Consider the following 22,096-nt stretch of genomic DNA (forward strand, 5'->3'; position numbering starts at 1 on the left):
GAACTACCCTAAATAGCAACGAAGACCACACTGCTTTTCCATCATAAATACAAACAACAAGTAGAAACAACAGGGAATTTTTCTTTAAGACAGTGGAACATCTTAACCCTAAATGAAAATTTGGACCCTATATTCAAGGGCCGTCCGCAGCAAACCAAATGAAAGCATAAAAGAAAATCGCATTAAAATAAGACCATTAAAACTAAAAAAAAATTAAAATAGTCCCATCATCCTTACTCCAAGGAAGTTCATCCTTACTTCCCTGAAGTAAGGATGTTAGAACTATTAGAACAAATTTTTTATGTGTTTTTAAGTTTTTTTGTACTCCCCTCACCTCGAACAAAAATAATGGATGCAACTCTGCCCATTATGCAACAAAGAATAAAACGAGGCCTCAACTAAATTGGCCCTTTGGATTGATGCTCTGTTTGGCAATAGGGGACCAGGGATCGGGTCCAGTTGTTGCAAGGTTGGGTGACAGGGTATTTACCTGGCCCTGTAAAAAAGACCCGGTCATTGAAGCATCGATTCGATAATCCTATACGCCATCAATGACTCTAGATAATCTATTCTGTCCAACTGAATCTAATACGTATACGCATTTCCAGTCATAGCTTGTTTATTACGTTTATAACTACACAGATGGCTGCACTAATTGTCAACAGAGCGCATGCTTTCGCGTTGGATGTATATAGCATTTTACTACATTTTCAAAAAAATATAGTAATCCTTTACAGTATTTTTCTCCATTTTTGATCCTGTTTTCATTTCTTTTTTCAATCGTTAAATCCAGAAAACTATTATCTCTTGAATAAAATTGTAGAACTGCTATCCATGATGTTTTGTTGCTAGTCACATTGCCAACACAATTGAAAAACAGATCAATATTATAATGAATGGTTCTGGTTCCTTTGAAACTCAACCCTCGTTCTTCTCAACCTCCATTCAATTCAGCCTATGCAACAGGTTAGGTTGGTTTGGATGGGATTGAGTTACATGCACACCAATTGCTCTATCTGCTAAAATAGTACGTTAACTTAACAGACTTTTTCGTAATTTTGTAATTTACTATTCTTTTTTGCTCTTCTGCTGTGTCTTTTTGTTGTATACAATTTTATTTCCTTTTACCTATTTTTACCGTTTTGTTTTGATTGTTTTTTAACAAATAAATAAAAGGGTGAAAATCAATTTTGAAAAGATTCAACTGTTTCAATTATATGAAATTTACACAAATGCAGCCAAAAGTTAAAAGCGGAAGTAAAAAGAAATAATTCAAAATGCAAAACCTCTTCAGGGAATTTAGTAACAAATGCTACAGATAATCAGTTAGAAAATGTAAATTTCTTGGGATAAATACTTTGAAAAAAAATCTTGAATTTCGAAAACTGTTAGAATAAAGCTTAAAAGATTATAGAGCTTAAATATACCAAAAATAAATATATCTACAATAACAAGTTTATCTTAGATAACATTCCTAGGAAATAAAGGTAAGAAAGACTAATACTGTTTTTAAACCAAATTCCTTAAAACGTAGTTTCCAAGGATCAAAATTAAATTTGTATTACTTGAAAGTGAACCAAGAATGGAGGTGTGATAAGGGATCAACTATGGGAGTATATGCAGGTTCACTAGCAAGGGAGATATGTTCTAGGGGTAGTGGCGGGGTATCTAAAACACAACGGGAATTTAAGATTACTGTCTTTTGGTGTCTGTAAGGGTTGGGTACTTTAGCCTATTCCTTTTGGGAATTCCGCCGTTTGTACAGGTATGATTGCACAATATAAAAAAAGTCATACCGCTCAAAGGGTCATACCCAGGAATGCCTTATTTTAAATGCATGAACTACAATTACAAAGGATAAGTTAAATTCACAACAATTAATAAAATAAATAAAAAATGAAAGTCAAAGCCAATTTTAGCTTTGGCTCCCTATGCTTTACAACTAAAGGTTCTCTGCTTTTTTAATAGTGTGGGTAACTAAGAATCACATTCACGTTATAGGTGAATCAAAAGCTAACAATTAGAGGGGAATACAAGATTTCCCCTAGAAAAGGGGACGTTAGGATACATAAGACTTTAACTTCAATAGTGTCAGCTGACAAATAAAAAGATCAAGAATATAACTTTTTCTTTATTAATCTGAGAACTCAATCTATAAACAGATTTAATGCCTTGCTTCCTTTCCTATTGAAAAGTTATCTCTTCACCTTGAAAAATTAGACCTATTAACATCATGAGTAAAAAAAATTATAATATTTATGCATTTGCAAGGTTACCAAGCTTGGACCTCTAAAGTCACTCATACTAAATCCTTTACAATCTTTGACCCCGAATGCCAACAGTGAATCTTGGGTCTCTGACATATAGACAAGGTCTAAATAAAGAAATGAAAAAGAAACGCTTTCAAGAATACAACTCAAGGTCTACTGACAACACATGAGCACTTTGAGATAAACGCATTACCATGCATGCTACACCCCTATTGGAAGAAGTGCTCTAGCAGCCTATACAAAGCCATACTAGCCATAATCAAGACCAATTTGAAGGCCCTCAGGCAGATTTTGGTGGAATGAAAAGAGAAAAGACATGTTATGGTTACAAATTATCACCTCATGAAGAAGGAGATTTGAATGATAGATAGATAGAAGAATGGATTCTTCGCGATTTTATGTTTTAAGGATGGATTTACATGGCAAGAAAAAGTCCGTCAAGTTTTAAGTGCCAGAGAGAGCGGATGGAGTTTCTATCATGTTACAAATACAAGTAGATTAGTATGACCAAGGTTGGCCGAGAGAGAAGCCCACATAATCTACTGAAGATCTTCTGATCAGACAAATTAAGAATCCTCACATGAGCCTAATCAAAACAAGGCTCAGTTCGGGTTCTTTTTAATAATAAAATAAATAACAAAAGGTCCAGAGCCCGGCTGAGAAGACAAATTTGTAATGCAGGGGATGGAAAAAACTTCTTTAAATAAATACAACATCCATACTCCACTATATGCAATTCATACAAGTGTAATTAAACATGTTCTCCCGTCACTGCCCGGCCAACAACACCACCCGTTGGCATGGCCAGCGAAAAAAATAATAAACAAAAATAAAAGACACAAAGAACTCTAGAGAAGCCCAGGTTCAGTACCATCAAAAACCAGATAAAATGGGAACAAACTTAACATCCCCAAGACAATCCACATTAACTAACAAAAACTCACTTATCACAAACAAATTTCAACATACCAACATAAATTCAAGTTTTCGTTTAGTTGTTTGAATTGACTTTGAAGTATCCAATTTAGAAGTACAAATATTCGAATACCGAATTATCGAGTTTTGATGAGAAAATTTTGATCTTTCATTTATTATTCTTGGTTGATACAATTTATTAAAATGGTAAAATTCTAGTTAATTGACTTCTTGCTATCTCGGAAAGGGTTTAGGTTAGGAAAATGAAACTTTCAGGGATGGGTCTACAGGGTAAAGTATATCCCGGGAAGGTATTTTAAAGTACCCATCCCTGAAAGTTTCATTTTCCTAACCTAAACCCCTTCCGAGATAGCAAGAAGTCAATTAAGTAGAATTTTACCATTAAAATTTCTAGTTAGACGTTCATACTCAATGCTTTTAAGTGGGAAAAGGTTCGAGGAACGAAAAAACGAGGGAAGCAAACCACAATAATACTTCAGTTTCAAGAGGATAGATTCAACAGTCACAAAATGTCTTAAAGGAGAGACATTAAAGAAGCAATACAGAAAATCTGCTGACAATTTCGCTGGAATAATTTAGGGGAAGGCAAGTAACTCTTAAGGACCCACAAAGCTTTGTTCCGTTGTCTCTGAAGTGGCGTAATATGAGAACTAAATGTGTTAAAGTAAACAAGTGATGAAAACATTAAATGAGAATGAATAAGTGCATGATAAAGTGATCTCATTGCCTCAAAGGGAAGGGATAACCTGAGCATTCGCATTATCCCTATATTTCTCCCCAATTTCATCCGCAGATTAGATATATGAGGCTTCCATGATAGATTAGAGTCAAGGAGGACTCCGAGATATCGCATAGTTGCTGCTCGTGAAATCTTTATTTTAAAATCACTTGATTCAATTAGTTGAATCTCACGAACTGCACCGTTCCATCGCGAGAAAATCACAAATTTTGTTTTGTCAACGTTAAGAGCTAGGTAAATTGACCCAAGGCACAATAGAAGATGGTTGAAAGCTTCTTCCAATTCAAGTTTCAAACAGCTAACATCTTTCCCTGCGACAATATATGCAGTGTCATCCGCAAATTGCAAATCTAAACCAAATATTCTCATTGAATTATTCAGGTCCTTCGCATAAATTAAGAAAGGCGTGGTATGTCTACCGTTTTTTTAGACAAACCTACTTTTAATTAAAGCATGAAGAAATCGACTGAAAAAGAGATGATTTACTTATAGAATTTGATTGTGGAGAAGAAAGCGGGAATGAGTAGGAAGAGCCGTATTGGTACCGGCCGGCCTAGTGGCCTTAAACTGCTGGGAACAGGCAGCTTAGGTACCCGCACTTCCCACAATCAATAATATTGTATTAATGTATATAATAGTATGTACACATTGTTTGCTGACTGGAGGAGAATAGTGCCTCCAGCGGCTAGTTTTTCTGATGAAGGAGTCAAAGAGGTGTAAGGACTTGATGATAGTCTATATACCTCTCTATAATTTTTGAAACTTGAAGTCGACTTTGAATCTAGATATTTGAGGTGATACCCCTATAATTTTGGACTCTCAGCCATTCTGGCGAAAACGTGTCTTAAAGATTTGATATGATGCCATGTGGGAATTGTGAGGATAAAGTAGTGTTCAAAAGATGGCCATTTGCCCAAGGATTAAATTCATCTATTGAAAAGGGATATCGATATCAGAACTTTTAAACTGCAATTAAAGGAGACTTCCTTCAAGTTTCAATGACCATCCATTCTTCATGATGAGACTGGAGCAGAAAATAATAAATGGGAGACAAATCCCTCTTTACTAAGTTAACAAAACTGTGTTGAACAGGATTATCTGCAATAATCATTGATTAACATCTGGTAAATAATAACTAATATGTTAGAAAACAAAATCTATTGTCCAGAGGATCTATCCAGTAACACTTCAAAGTCAAATATCTTCTGATAATATTAACAAATACCAGCTATAAAATAGTGCTAGCCAAAAATGAGGGCAGCAGCTCAGAGGGTGAAAGCCCCATGGGAAAAACCTCAAGCGCGTAGCAGCCTTAAACACCAATGGCTTATTTGCAAAGCTGCTGGCAGCAGACTGCACTACACGGTCATTACAGGTCTCGACTATCCTTGATGCTAGTGGAAACGCCTGATTCCCGTCACAAGTACGAAGTAAGTAAGTAAGGGTGAAGTATAAAAATTCCTTATTAAACAACTTCATATTCTTAATATTTCTGTCAAAACTTATGCCCCATCATAACCCTAAAGAAATCATAGTCTCCTCTGTTTTCCAGCCTCTGCTTTGAACCACCATTTAATGACTCATTTTCTCTAAAAAGCCTCCCCATCTGAAAATAACATCTCTGCGAATATCCTTTGAAGCATGAATTTAAAACATAACAAATAAATTTGAACACAAATTAATTAATATCTTTAAGATATTCCATATTTTTAGGCTATCCACTTCAGATCAAGAGGTAAACAACTGGTAGTTTACACTATTTATCTATATATATAAAAATAAGTTGTCTGTCTGTGGATCTCTCAGGTGACGTCATGTTTCTGTGTCGACTGACGTCATGTTTTCGACTGACGAAATTACAGACCGGGACATCGGGACACAAATGACGACCGGGACACCGGCACATAGGGAATATAAATGACGACCAAGACACAAGGAATGTTCGATTAGCAATCACCATCAACAAAGCACCGGGACACAAATGACGACCGGGACACAGGGAGTGTAAATGATGACCAGGACATAAGTAAAAAAAAATTAAAAACTAAAAAAAAGGTAAAAACTACAAAAAAACTAAAAAGAAAAAAAAACTAAAAACTAATAAAAAACTAAAAAAGCTAAAAAGCTAAAAAAAAACTAAAAAAGAAAATAAAATGAAAAAGGAAAAAAAATGAAAAATAAAGGAGAAAAACAAAACTAAAAAAAGAAAAAAAAAACTAAAAAAAGGTAAAAAACTAAAACTTAAAAAAAGACCAATTCAAAACGAATGTATATACAGACCGGGACACAAATGACGACCGGGACACCGGGACATGACGACCGGGACACAGGGACACAACTACAACAGGGACGCCGGGGGGCTCAGGGGGATATATAAATGACGATGGCGACACAGGGAATCGTCGATTAGCAATCACCATCAACAAAGCTCAAGGGCAATCATTAGAATCATGAGGTATAGATCTGAATACGGATTGTTTTCCCATGGACCATTATATGTTGCATGTTCAAGAGTCGTTAAACCTGACATTCTATTTATATGCACAGACAATGGGACAGCAAAGAATGTTGTATATTCGCAAGTTTTACGTAGTTAAAAACATATATATATATATATATATATATATATATATATATATATTCACAGGTGGGACATAGGGACACAACTACAATGGCGCGTAACTAATATGGCGCGTAACGACTTACGCGCGCGGGGGCGCTTGGGGGGGCGAAGCGCCCCCACCAACTAGGTGTTGGGGTGGCGCGAAGCGCCACCCCAACAGCTAGTTCACTATAAATTGCTCCCAGTTGAATAGTCAAAAGCTCTCAGTTTATTTTCAGTCCATTGATATGCTTGGGAGTAAGGGCGAACTTCATCATCATGAGACTCGACATAAAGACCAGCGTATTTCTTCTCGATTTATAACAGAGCAATCAAGATTTTCACCCAGGAAGGTGGTTAGGAAGTAGTGGGCAGATTGAAAGTTAGGCTGGTAGGGAGGCAGTATGGTTATTGGGATGTATATGTTTATTTTGGAAGTGATGATGTGAAGGAGTTAACTAGTGATATTTAGTTTTAAAATTAAAATATCACTGACCCAAACGTTCCTTCAATAATCACATTGTGCTTAACTTTGAACCACAGCCAAAAGAATGTTGATGGCCACTGCAATATACTCTGATCAGGGCAAGTTTCACGACCTAGATCAAGGTTAATAGTGAAGCATTGCCCGAGGGCCTTGATGAGATGGAGAAGTAAAGCCCCTGTTGCAAATTCTTCAGTCGGTTTTTAATTCTATGTCCCTACAATGTTCAAGTGCCAAGCTAGTGGTGAGAATTGTTTTCAAAAGATGGGGTGAAACATCCAGTTCTTTGTTTTTTACAATGGAGATTTAAATAGTATACTGTTATGTTTATGGTTCTGATTTTTTTCCATTACAGGAATGATTTAAGAAATCCTATTTTGTTCAATATGGCAATTATAATGGAGCTATAGATAAAACAAAATTAAAAAATCCAGAAATAAGTATTGACTATCAAATAAGCTCTTTATGATGTTTTAGGACCCTGTCAGTTATCAGAGGTAACGCTATAGCATTGCCTATAGTAAATGCCATAAGGCTGCAATGTTTTATTATTTATTTATCTTTGCCAGAGAAACTTCATATGGAAGGAGTGGTCGTATAAACTTCGGAGGGGGCTCATTCGATTGGAAATCAGAAATTCTAATGACGTTTTTAAGAGTCAAAAGGGGTTGGAGGGCAACTAGCCCCCACCCCCTTTTTTCCCAAATCCATCAGATAAAATTATGAGATAGCCATGTTGTTAAAAACAGTTCAAATATCAGATTACAAAAACAGGGTCGACACAGCCCCCTAGGGCACGGGGGGAGGCGTTGAAATTATGTCCTGGGGGCATATATGTTTCTTGCGGAAGGGATTCTTGTATAAACTTCAGAGGGGGATCATTTGATTTGAAATTGAAAGTTCTTGTGCACTTTTTGAGTGTCTTCCCTCATGCACTCTTTTCGCCAAACCCATTCAATTAAAGTCTCGAGATTACCATTTCGTTAAAAATAGTTTAAACATCATATAACAAAAACTCTGGGGTCAACATAATGCCCTAGAGCCCAGCAGCAAGAGTTTTAAGATATTCCCTGGGGGGATCTAAGGGGTGGCCATATAAACTTCAGAGGTAGCTCTTTGGATTGGAAATTGAGAAATCTAATTCCCTTTTTAAGAGTCAAAAGTGATTAGAGGCACCTATCCCCCCCACATACCCTCTTTTCCATAAATGCACCCAATCAATTTGAGAGAGCCATTTTCTTTGAAATAGTCCAATGATCAGATAAAAAAAAATTCCGAGTCAACATACCCCCCTCCGCAGAGCCGAGGGAAAGGTTGTAACTAATGCTGAGGGCATATAAGGTTTTTTATGGAAGAAGTAGTCATATAATTCAAAGTTCTAGCTGCATTTTTAGAGTCAAATTGACCCAATGGAAACTTGCTTCCCCCACCAGCCCTCTTTTCCCTAAGCAAGTCGAATTTTTTATGTAGTCATTTGTTCGAAATAGACCAAAATCATATAACAATACTCCAGGGATAACACAGCCCCTCCCAGTACCCAGGGACAAGTGTTGTAAATTATCTCCCTGAGGGATAGTAGGTTTTTATGGAAGGGATGGTAGTATAAACTTCAGAGGGGGCACATTCAATCGTAAATCAGAATTTCTAGTGCCCTTTTAGAGTCAAAAGTCATTGGAGGGCAACTAGCCCACAAGACCCTTAGTCTCAAATTCATCCAATCAAATTTTTGAGCTAGCAATTTTATTCAAAATAGTTTAAAAATCAAATAACAAAAACTCCAGGGTTGACCCAAACCTCCAGAGCCTGGACGCAAGTGCTGTAAGTCATACCCTGGGGGCATATAATATTTTTATGTAAGATGTGGTTGTATATACTTCAGAGGTGGCTCATTTGATTGGAAATTCTTGTTATCTTTACAAGAGTTAAAAATGATCAGAAGGCATCTACCACCTCCTCCCTCCACTTTCACACATACCCTCTTTTCCCCAAATACATTCAATAAACATCTTTTGTTTGAAATAGTTCAACAGTCAGAAAGCAAAGACTTTGTTTATTTGAAACAAAGATAATCATTTGTTTGAAATAGTTCAACAGTCAGAAAACAAAGACTTTGGGGTCAACATAACCCCCACCAGAGCCAGGAAGAAGGGCTCTTTGGAGGGGACTCAAATGACTAGAAATTGAAAGTGCTTGTTCCCTGTTTCAAGAATCAAAAGTGATCCAATGTATAACAAGATCCCCCCCCCAACGAACTTTTCTTCAAATGCATCCAATCAAATTTTTGCGATATTAATTTTTCTCAAGAATAGACCAAAGATTAGAACCCTGAGGCAAGGAGCATTATCCCCCAGGGGCATATAATGTTTTATGGAGGGAATAGTTGCATAGACTTCATAGGGGGCCCATTCTATTTGAAATTGCTAGTTCCCTTTTTAAGGGTCAAAAGGAACCAGAGGTTAACTAGCCCCCCACCCTCTTTACCCAAAATCCATCCAATCAAATTTGTTAGATATCCATTCCGTCGAAATAAGTCAAAAGATCATATAACAAAAGTCCAGGGTCAAAGCAAGCCACCAGAGCCCGCAGGCAAGTGTTGTATGTTATACCCTCAAAGCACTTAAGATTTTTATATGAGGGTTTTTAGAATAGTTCTAAGATCAGATAAGCCCAACTCCCAGCCCCAAACAAAACACTTATTAATGATATTTTATTCCAAAAATTATGGGAACTCACCCCTGCCCCACCATGCCCCCCCAAAAAAACAATTTACAAATGATATTTATAACTCATTAATGATATTTTATCCCAAAATTTATGGGAGGTGACCCCTGGTCCTCCCTGGTCCAATACCCATCCCCCAAAAATGAACAATGATACATCACGGGAGCTGACCCCTTGCCCTCTACCCATGGCCTGACTCCCTCCCCACCAAAAAAATTATTAACAATATTTTATTTCAAAGTCATGGCAATTTAGTTTAATTTTATTAGCTCTTTCCAAAAGTGTTCAAAACACCTATATTCTTCACTACAAACAAGAGTTTGGCTACTGCCTGTTTCTCTAATGGTAAAAGCATATGGCCTGTTGCATTTCTCTGAGAATCTTGCAAGAACAGAGCAGCAAAAATGCTTGGGCCTAGAAGTGTCAAAGCTTTAAATCTAGCCCTGAGTGAAACAGAATCTTGAGTTGGTGAGCTTTCAGTAATTAATATTATTATATATCAAATATTCAGTAAAATTATATTAGTTCTTGCCAAAGCTGTTAATTTATTTTGGAAAAAAATTATTTTGAAATAGGGAATTTTGAAGAACTTGAAACTTTGGCAATAAAAAAGAAACAGAAATTAATTAAAAAAAAAACTTTAAAAAAATAAGTTTTTTAAAGAAGAGTAAAGGCCATGTTAAACTTAAGACCAGAAGCAATAGACCCCTATAATAACTCAAACACAAAGCAGCCATAAGTTACTATTAAAGAGTAAATGAGACCAAAAACAAACAAAAATTAAATAAACAATCATAGCAAAAAACATACAACAGGTACTAATATAAATGAATAAAATAAGTCTTAAAACAAGTAAAGCTGAAACCGAATATGCAAAACAAGCTTAAAAAAAATAAGTATATATTTTACATTTGAAGCATAAATATAACCCAAAACAAACAAATTAAATAAACAATCATAGCAAACAAAAATGCAATAGGTACTGATATAAATGAATAAATAAATCTTAAAACAACCCTAAGTTGAATATATCATTTTAATTCATATGCAAATCAAGCTTGAAACAAACAAAAATCACTACAAACAAGAGTTTGGGTTTTGTGAGAGTCTAAAACCTACCATATCATTGTATACTGTATACTGCACTTCCCACAAGCTGATCAAATTGAATTGTATTATGTTTTATGTGAATAGTTTTGTAGCTATGAACTTCTGCAGTTGGAAGCCAAAAGGAGCCTGTTCAGGATTCCAGATGCTTTTTTTTAAGAAGAAATAACTTTGAAACCAAAGTTTAAACCCTTTCTTATTCCCAAAAACTACAGAAAGAAATGATCATTTTCAAGCATCCAAAAAGGGCTTAAAATTAAATTTGCAACAAAATCAATTAATATATTCAGAAAGTGCAAAACAAATTACTTCAAGCAGCATCTTTACTTTATTTGTAGGTCAATATCATGGATTGCTCTATTTTTACCCAAATATATATTCAAAAATTGATATTTGTTAATTGCTTAGATAGCTGCCTGAAGATAAGGAAATATGTTAAGAAAACAATCCTAACTTCATAATGTTTAGAATAGCCATAGTTAACATATTTTGCAAGCAGCTGTGCTATACTCCCCCCCCCCCTAATATGCAAATATATAGCCCAAATTATATATATTTTCAATACATACAGCCACCATTTTTTGTTTTGAAACTGGTTCCTGATTTGTTACAGTTGATTCAACTTACAGGTACATGGGTAGAAACAACTGAGAATAGATAGGATATATATATAATTCAGGCAATATATTTGCATATCAGGGGGTGGGGGTAAGGTTAAGGATAAAATATAGCAGGGCTGCATACAAAAATTGTTAGGCCTGTTGAGAAGGAAGCATGTTAGGAAAACAATCCTTATTTTATTATATTAAAAAAAGGTAAATATTTTGCTGTTTATATTATTGATTTATGAATAAACAAATGTACTGATCAATGCCTTTTGTACACTCTTTACAAATATAATAATTGCTACTCTTGCAAATTCAAATTTAAACCCTTTAAAATGACCCAAAAATTTCTAGTTTTGAGTAAGCCTATATACACCATGGATTTCAAACTTACTATTTGATTCTTAATCCATTCTTTAAAGTTCTATAATCCACAAGCATTGATTTATCATGAATAAGTTGGGTAAACATTTTTTCTAACTGTTTTGACTAGCCTATAGCCTAGTCAAAACAATTTCTCCATTTTTTCTTCTACCATGTTTATTCTGGTGGCTTTGATACTTTTCAACATGTAGGGGAAATTTGCAATTTTTAAGCAGCCTAACAGAACAAGAAGAAAACATGATAGATTTGTTTCAAATTTTTTTTTCATCAACTTACTCTGGCAAACCAAGGTAAATGTTTAGTTTCATCACAAGTGCTCAACTGGACACTATGCTACAAAGCAGCATAGTATCCAGTTTAGAATACTTTGAAATGCTAATTCTAGAAGCATATCCATTTCTAACTGACCCACCTCTTCCATGGGGCAAACTAAAAATGCATAAAGTGGGCTTGCTTACAGGTAACATTACCTCTAGAGCAAAGCATATTAGTCCATGAGTCCTACAGGCAGCAGGGCAGGGTCTGTATTCTGTATCTATTTGATAAACCTTGTTAGAGGTTTTTTTTCTTTTAGTTTTATTGCTCTTTGTTGAATGAATATAGAATACAGACCTTGTCCTGCTGCCTGCAGGGCTCATGGACTAATATGCTTTGCTCTATAGGTATAATGTTATCTGTAAGCAAGCCAACTTTACATATTTTAAGTCTCCTTGGAGGGAGATTTTGAAAAGCTAAAAAATGGATGCTTCTCTAATAATGACAAAGAAACAATATGTAATTATCAGAATCTTGGTAAATGCAGCAATATGCCCTTTAGACAGCTTCTGACAAAACTAAACATTTACCCAAATCAATGTTAGTGAATTATACAACTTTTATGAAACTGTTTTACAATTAAATAGCAAGTTTGAAACACATTTTATATCCAACAAATTTAGGATGAAATTATTACTTTCAAGGGTCATAAAAGGGCTAAAAATTAAATTTGCAAGAAAAGCAATTATTACAATCTGAAACAGTACAAAAATGGCATCTAGTGGCATTTTTGATTTATTTGTATGTCAATAAGTACTACACTAACTGCACTTGTACTAATGCAAGGTACTGCACTCAGGGCACAATAACCCCCACTATCCCTACCATATAGGGTGTGATCAGTTGGAAGCAGTTGCTGAGGAGAGAGACTTAGGCATCATTGTGGACAAAGATTTAAAATTCCACAGCCACACTCAGGTTTCAAAAGCTTATCAAGCTCTTGGACTCATTAAGCACTGTTTTGTAACCAGAAAGTCATGTGTGGTTACAAAACTTTATAAATCCCTTGCCTGTCCCCACCTTAAGTTTGGCCTTTCCCCAAAATAAAATGGACACAAGAGCCCTTGAAAGTGTCCAAAGGAGAGCAGCCAAACTAGTCTGTGGCTTAAATAATGTCCCTTGCCAGGGTTGTCAAAGGTCTCTGAGACTTCCAACCCTCACATATTGAAGATATAGAGGAGATGTGATCATGGCATGCAAAATTTTCAAATCTGGTCAACTGAACCAGATCTTCACCCTCTCCCTGGCTAACAATTCAAGACATCACAGTCTAAAGCTTCATCTGCCTGGATATTGGAGAAGGGAACAATGTGTCTTCTTTTCCATTTGGGTGGTACCCCTCTGGAATAGCCTATCTGAGTCTACCATCCAGGCTGAGAGTCCCCACTCCTTCAAGGCCAGAGTCAACAGGGAATGGGAAAGGGCTGAGTGGAGGCTGGACTGGAAAGCTAAACCAGCATAATTACATCACTCACCACCACCAAAAACTACAGGAGGATCTACCACCTTATCTTGCTGGCAAATACAATTTAAGGTAAGGTAATAATATGAACAACTAAATATTCACCAAACAATGGTAGGCCTAGTTAATTATTCCTAAAAGCACTTCACTTTAAATCAAAAATAAAGTAGCCTCAAGTGCATTGCTTTTGGGAATAGTTAACAACAATTTTTTGCATAGCATGAAGTAATTGCATATTATGAAGTAAAGACAGTTTTATGAACATATTTCCTCCTCAACAGGCATAAGCCTAATTGTGCAGTTTTATCCGAGACCTACATCCAGGAAAATTTGGAGAAGGGATGCATAGTCAAAGCAGCCAAGTGAATATTAAGCTAGGCTACAGTTATCATATTCAGAAGGAATTGCTATTGGTGAGTGAAATAGGCTACTCCTCTTTTCTTACTGAAGTGTTTCTTGTTAGGTCTCCCAGCTCATACTACTATAATATCTCTAGACCAGTCAAACTGATCTATCCTAGGGTCAATAAAGCCCAGGAACTGCAGTAGGCCTAAACCTGTTGCTTAGTTAACCTTGCCTAGTGAATACTCACCTTATCAAGACATTTTAATTCCTCGGTGGGGTACACAGCTCGTTCACACCTTCCACAATTTTTAATCATCACTAGATCTAGTAATTTTTATCCAATTTTCAAATTCACTTCAGAACAGAGAAATCTTTTCTATTTGTATTTGGGTCAAAAGTTATGGAAGAAGGCTAGGAGCACGAAGATGCCATCTATTTAAGAGAGAAATTAAGGTACGTCTGAAGAATCTTATTTGTAGGTAAATTATCTCATACTTTATGTAGGTAAAATTATCTTCCACTTCGTAAAAACAAAATCTTTCATGAGGCAGGTCACTATTATAATTACTCATTTTGGTTGTTTTAACCTTATAGGGCCTATGAAATAGGGTTTCCATATATCACTTATCGAAATTTCAATCATAACTTGGCTTCACTGCATCAATTTGGTGCCCATCACATGAATCTTGCATCCAGAAAACAAAAACTATCTTATCCTACATTGAAACTTAGGACATTAGCAACAATATGCCAGAATAGAGTTCAGAGTTTAATTAAATACAGAATAGAAATACAATGCTCTTATTCTCCCTTGAAAGGCTCCATGGCAAGGGATACAAGGGAGATACAAAAAAATACAATACAAGCAACAAACAAAAAAGGAGAATAATAGCCAAATAACATATAAGAGTAAAAAGAGAACATACCTGAGGCCAGGGAGTCAAAGCGCAGAGAAGACAACCATGCACCGTGAAAAAAAACACTCAGGGGACATCAACTCCTCAGAGGAAAAGAAAAGAAAAACAAAATGCCTTTCTGTTTGATTTTTAAGTAAATGGTCCTTAAGAATCCTTTTAAAAGTCTCAAACGAGTGGTATCTTTGTACTGATCATGGTATTGCTATTCAGACCTATTGACAAGCAATGGAGGGATTGGAATCTCCTCGAATAGTAGGGGTAGGAGGAATGCAGATATTATATGAAGAACGAAGGCAAACGGAGCTGAATCAAAAATGAACACAGGAGTTTTTATAAGAGATTTTGGAAGATTGTCGTGAAGCTGATGAAAGACAAAAGAAGCACAAGAAATATTGTAAATAGACTGTGGACTTCACAACGATGTTGGCGAGGAAGGGGTGGTGTCCATAATCAGACACCGTGCTTAGTTATGCATGACAGAACGTGACCGCAGTGTAGACGGAAAAGTAGACATCCATACACTGGGGCAATAAGAAACGTAAAACATATTGGGGCAATAAGAACATAGTTTCCGAGCACAAAACATTACTTCCGTAATACGTCCGTAATCTCCTATGCTAAGTGAGTAAGCTCGTACCATTAGTTCAATAAAAAAAAAAGCACGTTCAACTGATCGAATAAGAATGCCATACTGAATTTTGATGCAAGGATGAGAAAATTAGTATAATGAAGTAAACAATCTAAATCTAGTAATTTCTGCGACATATTATGCAGGAATTGGAATTTTTTTAGCTAGGCAGATGGCCTATCGTCAAGCATTGATGGTATGTTCACATATTTCGTTAAACAAACAGATTAGCATCCAAAAGAAATATTCTTTTCATAACAAGTTTCATTTTCTAATTTGCAACCCACAATAACTTGAAACAACTTAACATATGAAATTTTTGAAAAATAGTTACATAAATAAGGAATCTGCACTACCCTTCGATTAAAAATTGAAAGAGTACTTTTAATTAAGAAATAAAAGCCTTTATATTTCAGTTTAGCTTCCGGAAGCCTCCATCAAGGCTTATTGTTCGTTTTGCAATTGCTTCCAAGCATGATGCCAAAATATATGAGCTATTATCCATATATGCCCTTTAACTGTTTTGACTGGGTATTCTTCTCCTTATTAAGTGTTTTGTATCATTTTAAGTATAATAAAAACCATCGTAAAAAAGTGCCTTAAAATTGCTTAAACATTCCATCGGATCTCCAAAAGCAGTCATTTTCCCAAACCACTTTCTGTTATCATCGAAAAAGCTAGATGGTGATGATAGAGGAGATTGGAATTGTGATTTCAAACTGAGCTACTCAAATAAGCTTTAAGCATGGAAAAACAAACAAATTTAGTGTTTACCTATTATCGCTTTAAAGTAGAGCCACCTAGGCCTGGTACCCTCTTGAAATTATGACTGACATCTGGAGAACTTCGGATCTACTTTTTTAACCTACATACCCTCCTATTGGCTCTAGATAAGATTAAGGTAGCTAATAAAATTCTTTGGATTAGTTTCTATATCTGTGTTTCCTCTGCATCATTGCCAGCTACAAAACTTTAATACCAAATTTCGACTTCAATTTGTCTTCAGTCACATGGGTCAAATTTAAAAGTTGTTCAATCAGTTTTGACAATAAATAAAGCAAACACACGGCTTAACTAATCGGGAATTTGATTCATTCAAAGGCTTCTTTCAACTCTTGATCGATTTGTAAATCCTTCCATTCACACCATGTGGAGCCGATGTTACAGTTTCTTGCATTCACTCGCTATACTGCTGTAAGAGCTCCTAGACGCACCCCATTGGTATTATTATCTTGCAAGTAAAAGGTAAGAGGATTAGAACTATGAGCGATCGCAAGAAGGGCACGGGGGCCATGCCTTCCCTGGACATCGGGATCTATTTTGTGATTATATTATACCAAAGTAAAGCTAGCAGAGTAGAGAAAAACCGTGGGAAAAAAAATTGTGTTAGCCCGTGATTAGCTGCCAAACTATAGATTTTGAACCTTAATAGAGGCAATATGAATTCCAATTTTTGAGTGAATGACCCCTTTCCAGTTTTCCACTGATTTTTTTCTATATAATTTTACTTGGAGTAAAAAAAAAATCAAATGTTTCATAGTAATAAATGGTAGATAAATAGCGATCCTTATTAACAAAATAATTTAAAAAGATTAGATTGAACCAAAGAGTCAGATTTTTATACTGATTTCAAATAAGAATCTTTTTCGAGTTTGAAGTTGAACATCCTAAGAAAGTACATAAGAAAGTTGCCAGAATTATACACAAAGAAGGAAAACAACTTAAAACGGAGTCATTCCAGATAAAATAACCCGTCAAATTTAGCGTGCATAAGCACCTATGTGCCAATATCTGAAGTTAAAATAATCCAAATCTTTGATTTTTTATTTTCCTCTAGAACAGATACGTGATTTTTGTGTTTTAATGTTATTTATTTTTTTTTATTATTTTTTTAACCATGAGTGATCGCATTTATCTAATTGTTCACTTTCATAAAGCTTTAATGCGTTGTAGTTAAGAAGCATAAAGCCATCAAATATATAAGTGTTGTATGAAACCAACAAAGGAAATAATAAATGAAAAGAAAAAAGTCAAATAGGTGAAAAAACGAGGATTTTGTGAGCCAGTAGCAAAACATGAAGACAAAAACCAAGCAAATATTTCGACAAGAACCTCCACCAAGTCGTCCTCAGTGCTCAAAAAAGAGAGAGAGAGAGAGAAAAAAAAAAACAACACCAAAATCTAACCTTCTGAAGTGAACTCTGCAAGAGGAAAAAAGACACTCAAAAGAAGAAAAGAAACTTGAGTGTATTTTCTCCTCCTGCAGAGTTTACTTCAGCAGGTTAGATTTTGTTGTTGTTTTTTGTTTTCTTTTCTTTTTCTTTTTTTTTGAGCACTGAGGACGACTTAGCGGAGGTCCTTGTCGAAATATTTGCTTGATTTTCGTCTTCATATTTTGCTACTGGCTGACAAAATCCTCGTTTTTTCACCTATTTGATTTTTTTCTTTTTATTTATTATTTCCTTCCTTAGTTTCATACGTCATGTGTAGCCAGTATAGTCTCAGAATGTATTTTTATCAGTTCTGGGTACTCAAAATTGAATTAAAAACATCCATATTACTCAGTAACGGTCAAATCTTATAAACTTTCTCAATAACGCCCAGTACTAGAAATTCTTATTTGATTTTATAAATCTTACTTTCAATTATTTACTTTGAATAAACTACTCTCAATATGCTTTAACTTTTATAATTACAGAACTTGAAGGCATTTAAATACATAAGTATTTGATGACCAAATCAAAACATATCGATATTGTTTAATAGTGGCGGTCCAACACTTAGGCATTGCTCATTAGAATAGAATGCTAAGAGTTCCTATCTTATTTTTCGTAAGTTGGATATTGCTTTGTGTATTTTTTTTGTAATTATTTCACTTTTTTCCATTATTATATACTTTTCCGTTACTTGACATGCTTTTTCATTGCTTTTCAAAAAGCATTTAAGCTTTGCTAACCATTAAAAACGAGACAGAGAATATTGATACATTGCTTGTTTTTTTTTATTTAGCAAAAGTATCATGTTCATAAAACTATATCGTTTCATGAAAACTAATTGAAAAAAAGAAAAAAGATTTAAACAGTAAAGATAAGGACCAACTTCAAACTTTAAATGAACTGTAACCCCTGTCTCATTGCTGTTAAAATGTAATATCAATAATTTTAAATTGATTAGTACTGCTCTTCTTTTTTAGTTTTCCTGCTTAAGAGTTAACATGATGGATTTTAATTTAAATTTTGGACAAAATTTGAATATAATTTAAAAAATTTGCGATGAACAGTATTTTCGCTCAATAAGTCCTTATTAATACTTTTACAGCAGAATTTTGGGTAAACGAAGAAAGGTATTGCTGTTCATATGGATGAAAGTTCTGTCTGACTTTCGTATTTCTACGTTGCTGATGCAATCACAACCTTTATAATAGAATTCCCTGATCAATGAATACATCACTTGCACATGTTTAAATACATTAAGATATTTCATATAAGTGGAAACAGAGAAATTTTACCATGTGAAATTTCTGAAGACAAGCTTCCTAGTAACATTTGCCATCGCCCCAAAAAATTTACTGGCGTGGCTCATGATGGCCCACCTTGCCTTTCCCACCTCTCTGCTGGTAATCGTCAGCATGGGATTATTATGATACATGGAGAAATAAGCAAATTAATTCTTACTCCCAATACATCTTTCTACATCTACCTGAAGGCTCGTGTAGGGTTAGTAGTTTGGGCATTAAAATGTGCTGTTTTGAGGTATTGGTCCCGGACTCCGCCTCCACATTGACCCGCATCTTCCCATTCATGATAGCTGATATACAATTATACATCATCAAACGTATTTTTATAACAAACTAGCTGTTGGGGTGGCGCTTCGCGCCACCCCAACACCTAGTTGATGGGGGAGCTTCGCGCCACCCATACCCCCCCCCCCCAAGCCCCCCGTGCGCGTAAGTCGTTACGCGCCATATTAGTTACGTGCCATTGCAGTTGTGTCCTTATGTCCCACCTGTGAATATAGATATATATATATATATATATATATATATATATATATATATATATATATATATATATATATATATATATATATATATATATATGTTTTTAACTACGTAAAACTTGCAAATATACAACATTCTTTGCTGTCCCATTGTCTGTGCATATAAACAGATTGTCAGGTTTACCGACTCTTGAACATGCAACATATAATGGTCCATGGGAAAACAATCCGTATTCAGATCTATACCTCATGATTCTAATGATTGCCCTTGAGCTTTTTGATGGTGATTGCTAATCGACCATTCCCTTTGTCGCCATCGTCATTTATATATCCCCCTGTGCCCCCCCGGCGTCCCCTTTGTAGTTTTGTCCCTGTGTCCCGGTCGTCATTTATATTCCCTGTGTCCCGGTCGTCATTTGTGTCCCGGTGTCCCAGTCTGTGATTTCTCTTTGAGTGTCCCTGGCGTCATTTATATTCCTTGTGTCCCGGTCGTCATTTATATCCCCCTGTGCCCCCCGGCGTCCCCATTGTAGTTGTGTCCCTGTGTCCCGGTCGTCATTTATATTCCCTGTGTCCCGGTCGTCATTTGTATCCCGGTGTCCCGGTCTGTATATACATTCGTTTTTTAGTTTTGTTTTTCTCCTTTATTTTTCATTTTTTTCCTTTTTTATTTTTTTCTTTTTTAGTTTTTTTAGCTTTTTTAGTTTTTTTATTAGTTTTTAGTTTTTTTTTCTTTTTAGTTTTTTTTGTAGTTTTTACCTTTTTTTAGTTTTTTCAGTTTTTTTTACTTATGTCCTGGTCGTCATTTATACTCCCTGTGTCCCGGTCGTCATTTGTGTCCCGGTGCTTTGTTGATGGTGATTGCTAATCGAACATTCCTTTTGTCCCGGTCGCTTTCTCTTTGAGTGTCGTCATTTATATTCCCCATGTGCCGGTGTCCCGGTCGTCATTTGTGTCCCGATGTCCCGGTCTGTAATTTCGTCAGTTGAAAACATGACGTCAGTCGACACACAAACATGACGTCACCCGACAGACAGACCCACACACACACAGACAACTTATTTTTATATATATAGATAAAGTGAATCAGCTTCGTTAAATCTACCGTGCTCTGCTACCGTGCGGCACTATCCTCTCCCAGTATCACGAATAAAATCTAGTTTTTGGATCGAATAGCTTCAGATAATATTAAATTGATTGCAATTTGGTGCTATTTGGGGCAAAGTCATAGTTTGGTACCATAAAATAGCAGAAAACACCACTTTACCGTGACATATTCTTTGTGGTCAATTAAAAAGGAACTTTCAATTTGCGTAAAAATGAGCTCACTCATTTTTCTCATCACCAATCACCAATTTTTAGGCCTTCGATTTGATATGATCACTCAAGAAAAAAAACAAAAACAAATAGACATACATCCATGATTTTACTTTTAGGAAAAAAATTGCAAAATCCTACATTTTGTAAATTGAAGCCCCAAATTTCTATGATAGGGTTCTCTGATATGATGAATTTGATAAAAGATCTTTACTTAAGATTGTTTGCTTTTTTAGGGGTGTTCCCTTTTTTTGAAAATAAGGTAAATTTTCTTAGATTCGTGGCTTTTGCTGGATAACAATTAATCGAATGAAGTTTTATATATTTGGGATGAGCATAAAAAGCCAATTCTGTTGATGTGTCAATTGTCATCAATATTTTGGTCTTGGTGAATAGTGGCATGAGCTGCCCCTTACTTGAAGTTCGCTATCACAAACTACTTGATAAGATTCTCTTGTGATAAACCATTTTATTTTAAACTGTTCTTTTATTCAGTTGAATTGGAATATCGAAAGAAAGAGAACCAATTTGACAACACTATTATGTAATTTTTTTTAAATGTTTGAATATACAAGGGAATTCAATTCGAAGGGGAGAATCGCCTTGATACGAAAAGGTATGTTTTACATGGCCTTTATAAAATCAAAAAATGGTATCTATGAAGAAAGGGTGAGTTTTGAGTACGGACCCTTAGGAATGTAAGGATCTTGGCAAAAACCACACTTTAGGGGCTTTTGAGATCTTGGAAATCTATTGATCTAGGGTAGATAAATGAGGCTTCCAGGATTGAAATCAGAGAATTAAAAATCCCCTTTGAAGCTATTTTAAGTTCCCAACTCCATCTCTTCTGTACCCTATTCCAAGGCTTAAGAAACTGCATAAAGACAAGTTAACACCTGTTATAATCTTGGGAAGCAACAAATCTTCCATAATTACGGTTTGAGTCAGAGTTTCTTTCACCCTAAGTTTCGGATATAATGGATTAAGATTAAACGCATAATAATGCATAATGTCGAAATATATTATTCATTAAATGTTCTGACCGCCTTGCCAGGAATCCTCACCGTTTAAATTTACTCAGTTTTGTATCACTTGACATACAAAGTCAGTTGCTCTTTTTATTTGAGAATTTTTTTCTATTATTGTATTTAAAAATAAACTTATTCTTAAGAAAACTTATCCTAAAGTATATTCCCCTGCCCCTCGCCCACCACTGCTATTGTGGTGTCTGCGTCCCCCCGAAAAATTTTGTGTGTACTCTTGCT

The 22,096-nt window shown here is 35.4% G+C and overlaps 1 protein-coding gene across 1 annotated transcript in view; it reads right to left on the minus strand.

Annotated features, from left to right (window-relative positions):
* Positions 1-14,390, minus strand: part of LOC136037545 (LIM and SH3 domain protein Lasp-like) — a 96,523-nt gene extending 82,133 nt beyond the window's left edge. The window contains exon 1 of the mRNA XM_065720268.1: positions 14,218-14,390. Within this exon, the coding sequence (XP_065576340.1) occupies positions 14,218-14,286 (69 nt within the window). The 5' untranslated portion in view covers positions 14,287-14,390. The remainder of the gene's footprint in view (positions 1-14,217) is intronic.
* Between the last annotated feature and the right edge of the window lie 7,706 nt (positions 14,391-22,096).

Source organism: Artemia franciscana, chromosome 17 (genome assembly GCF_032884065.1).
Source record: "Artemia franciscana chromosome 17, ASM3288406v1, whole genome shotgun sequence".
NCBI classification, from domain to species: domain Eukaryota; kingdom Metazoa; phylum Arthropoda; class Branchiopoda; order Anostraca; family Artemiidae; genus Artemia; species Artemia franciscana.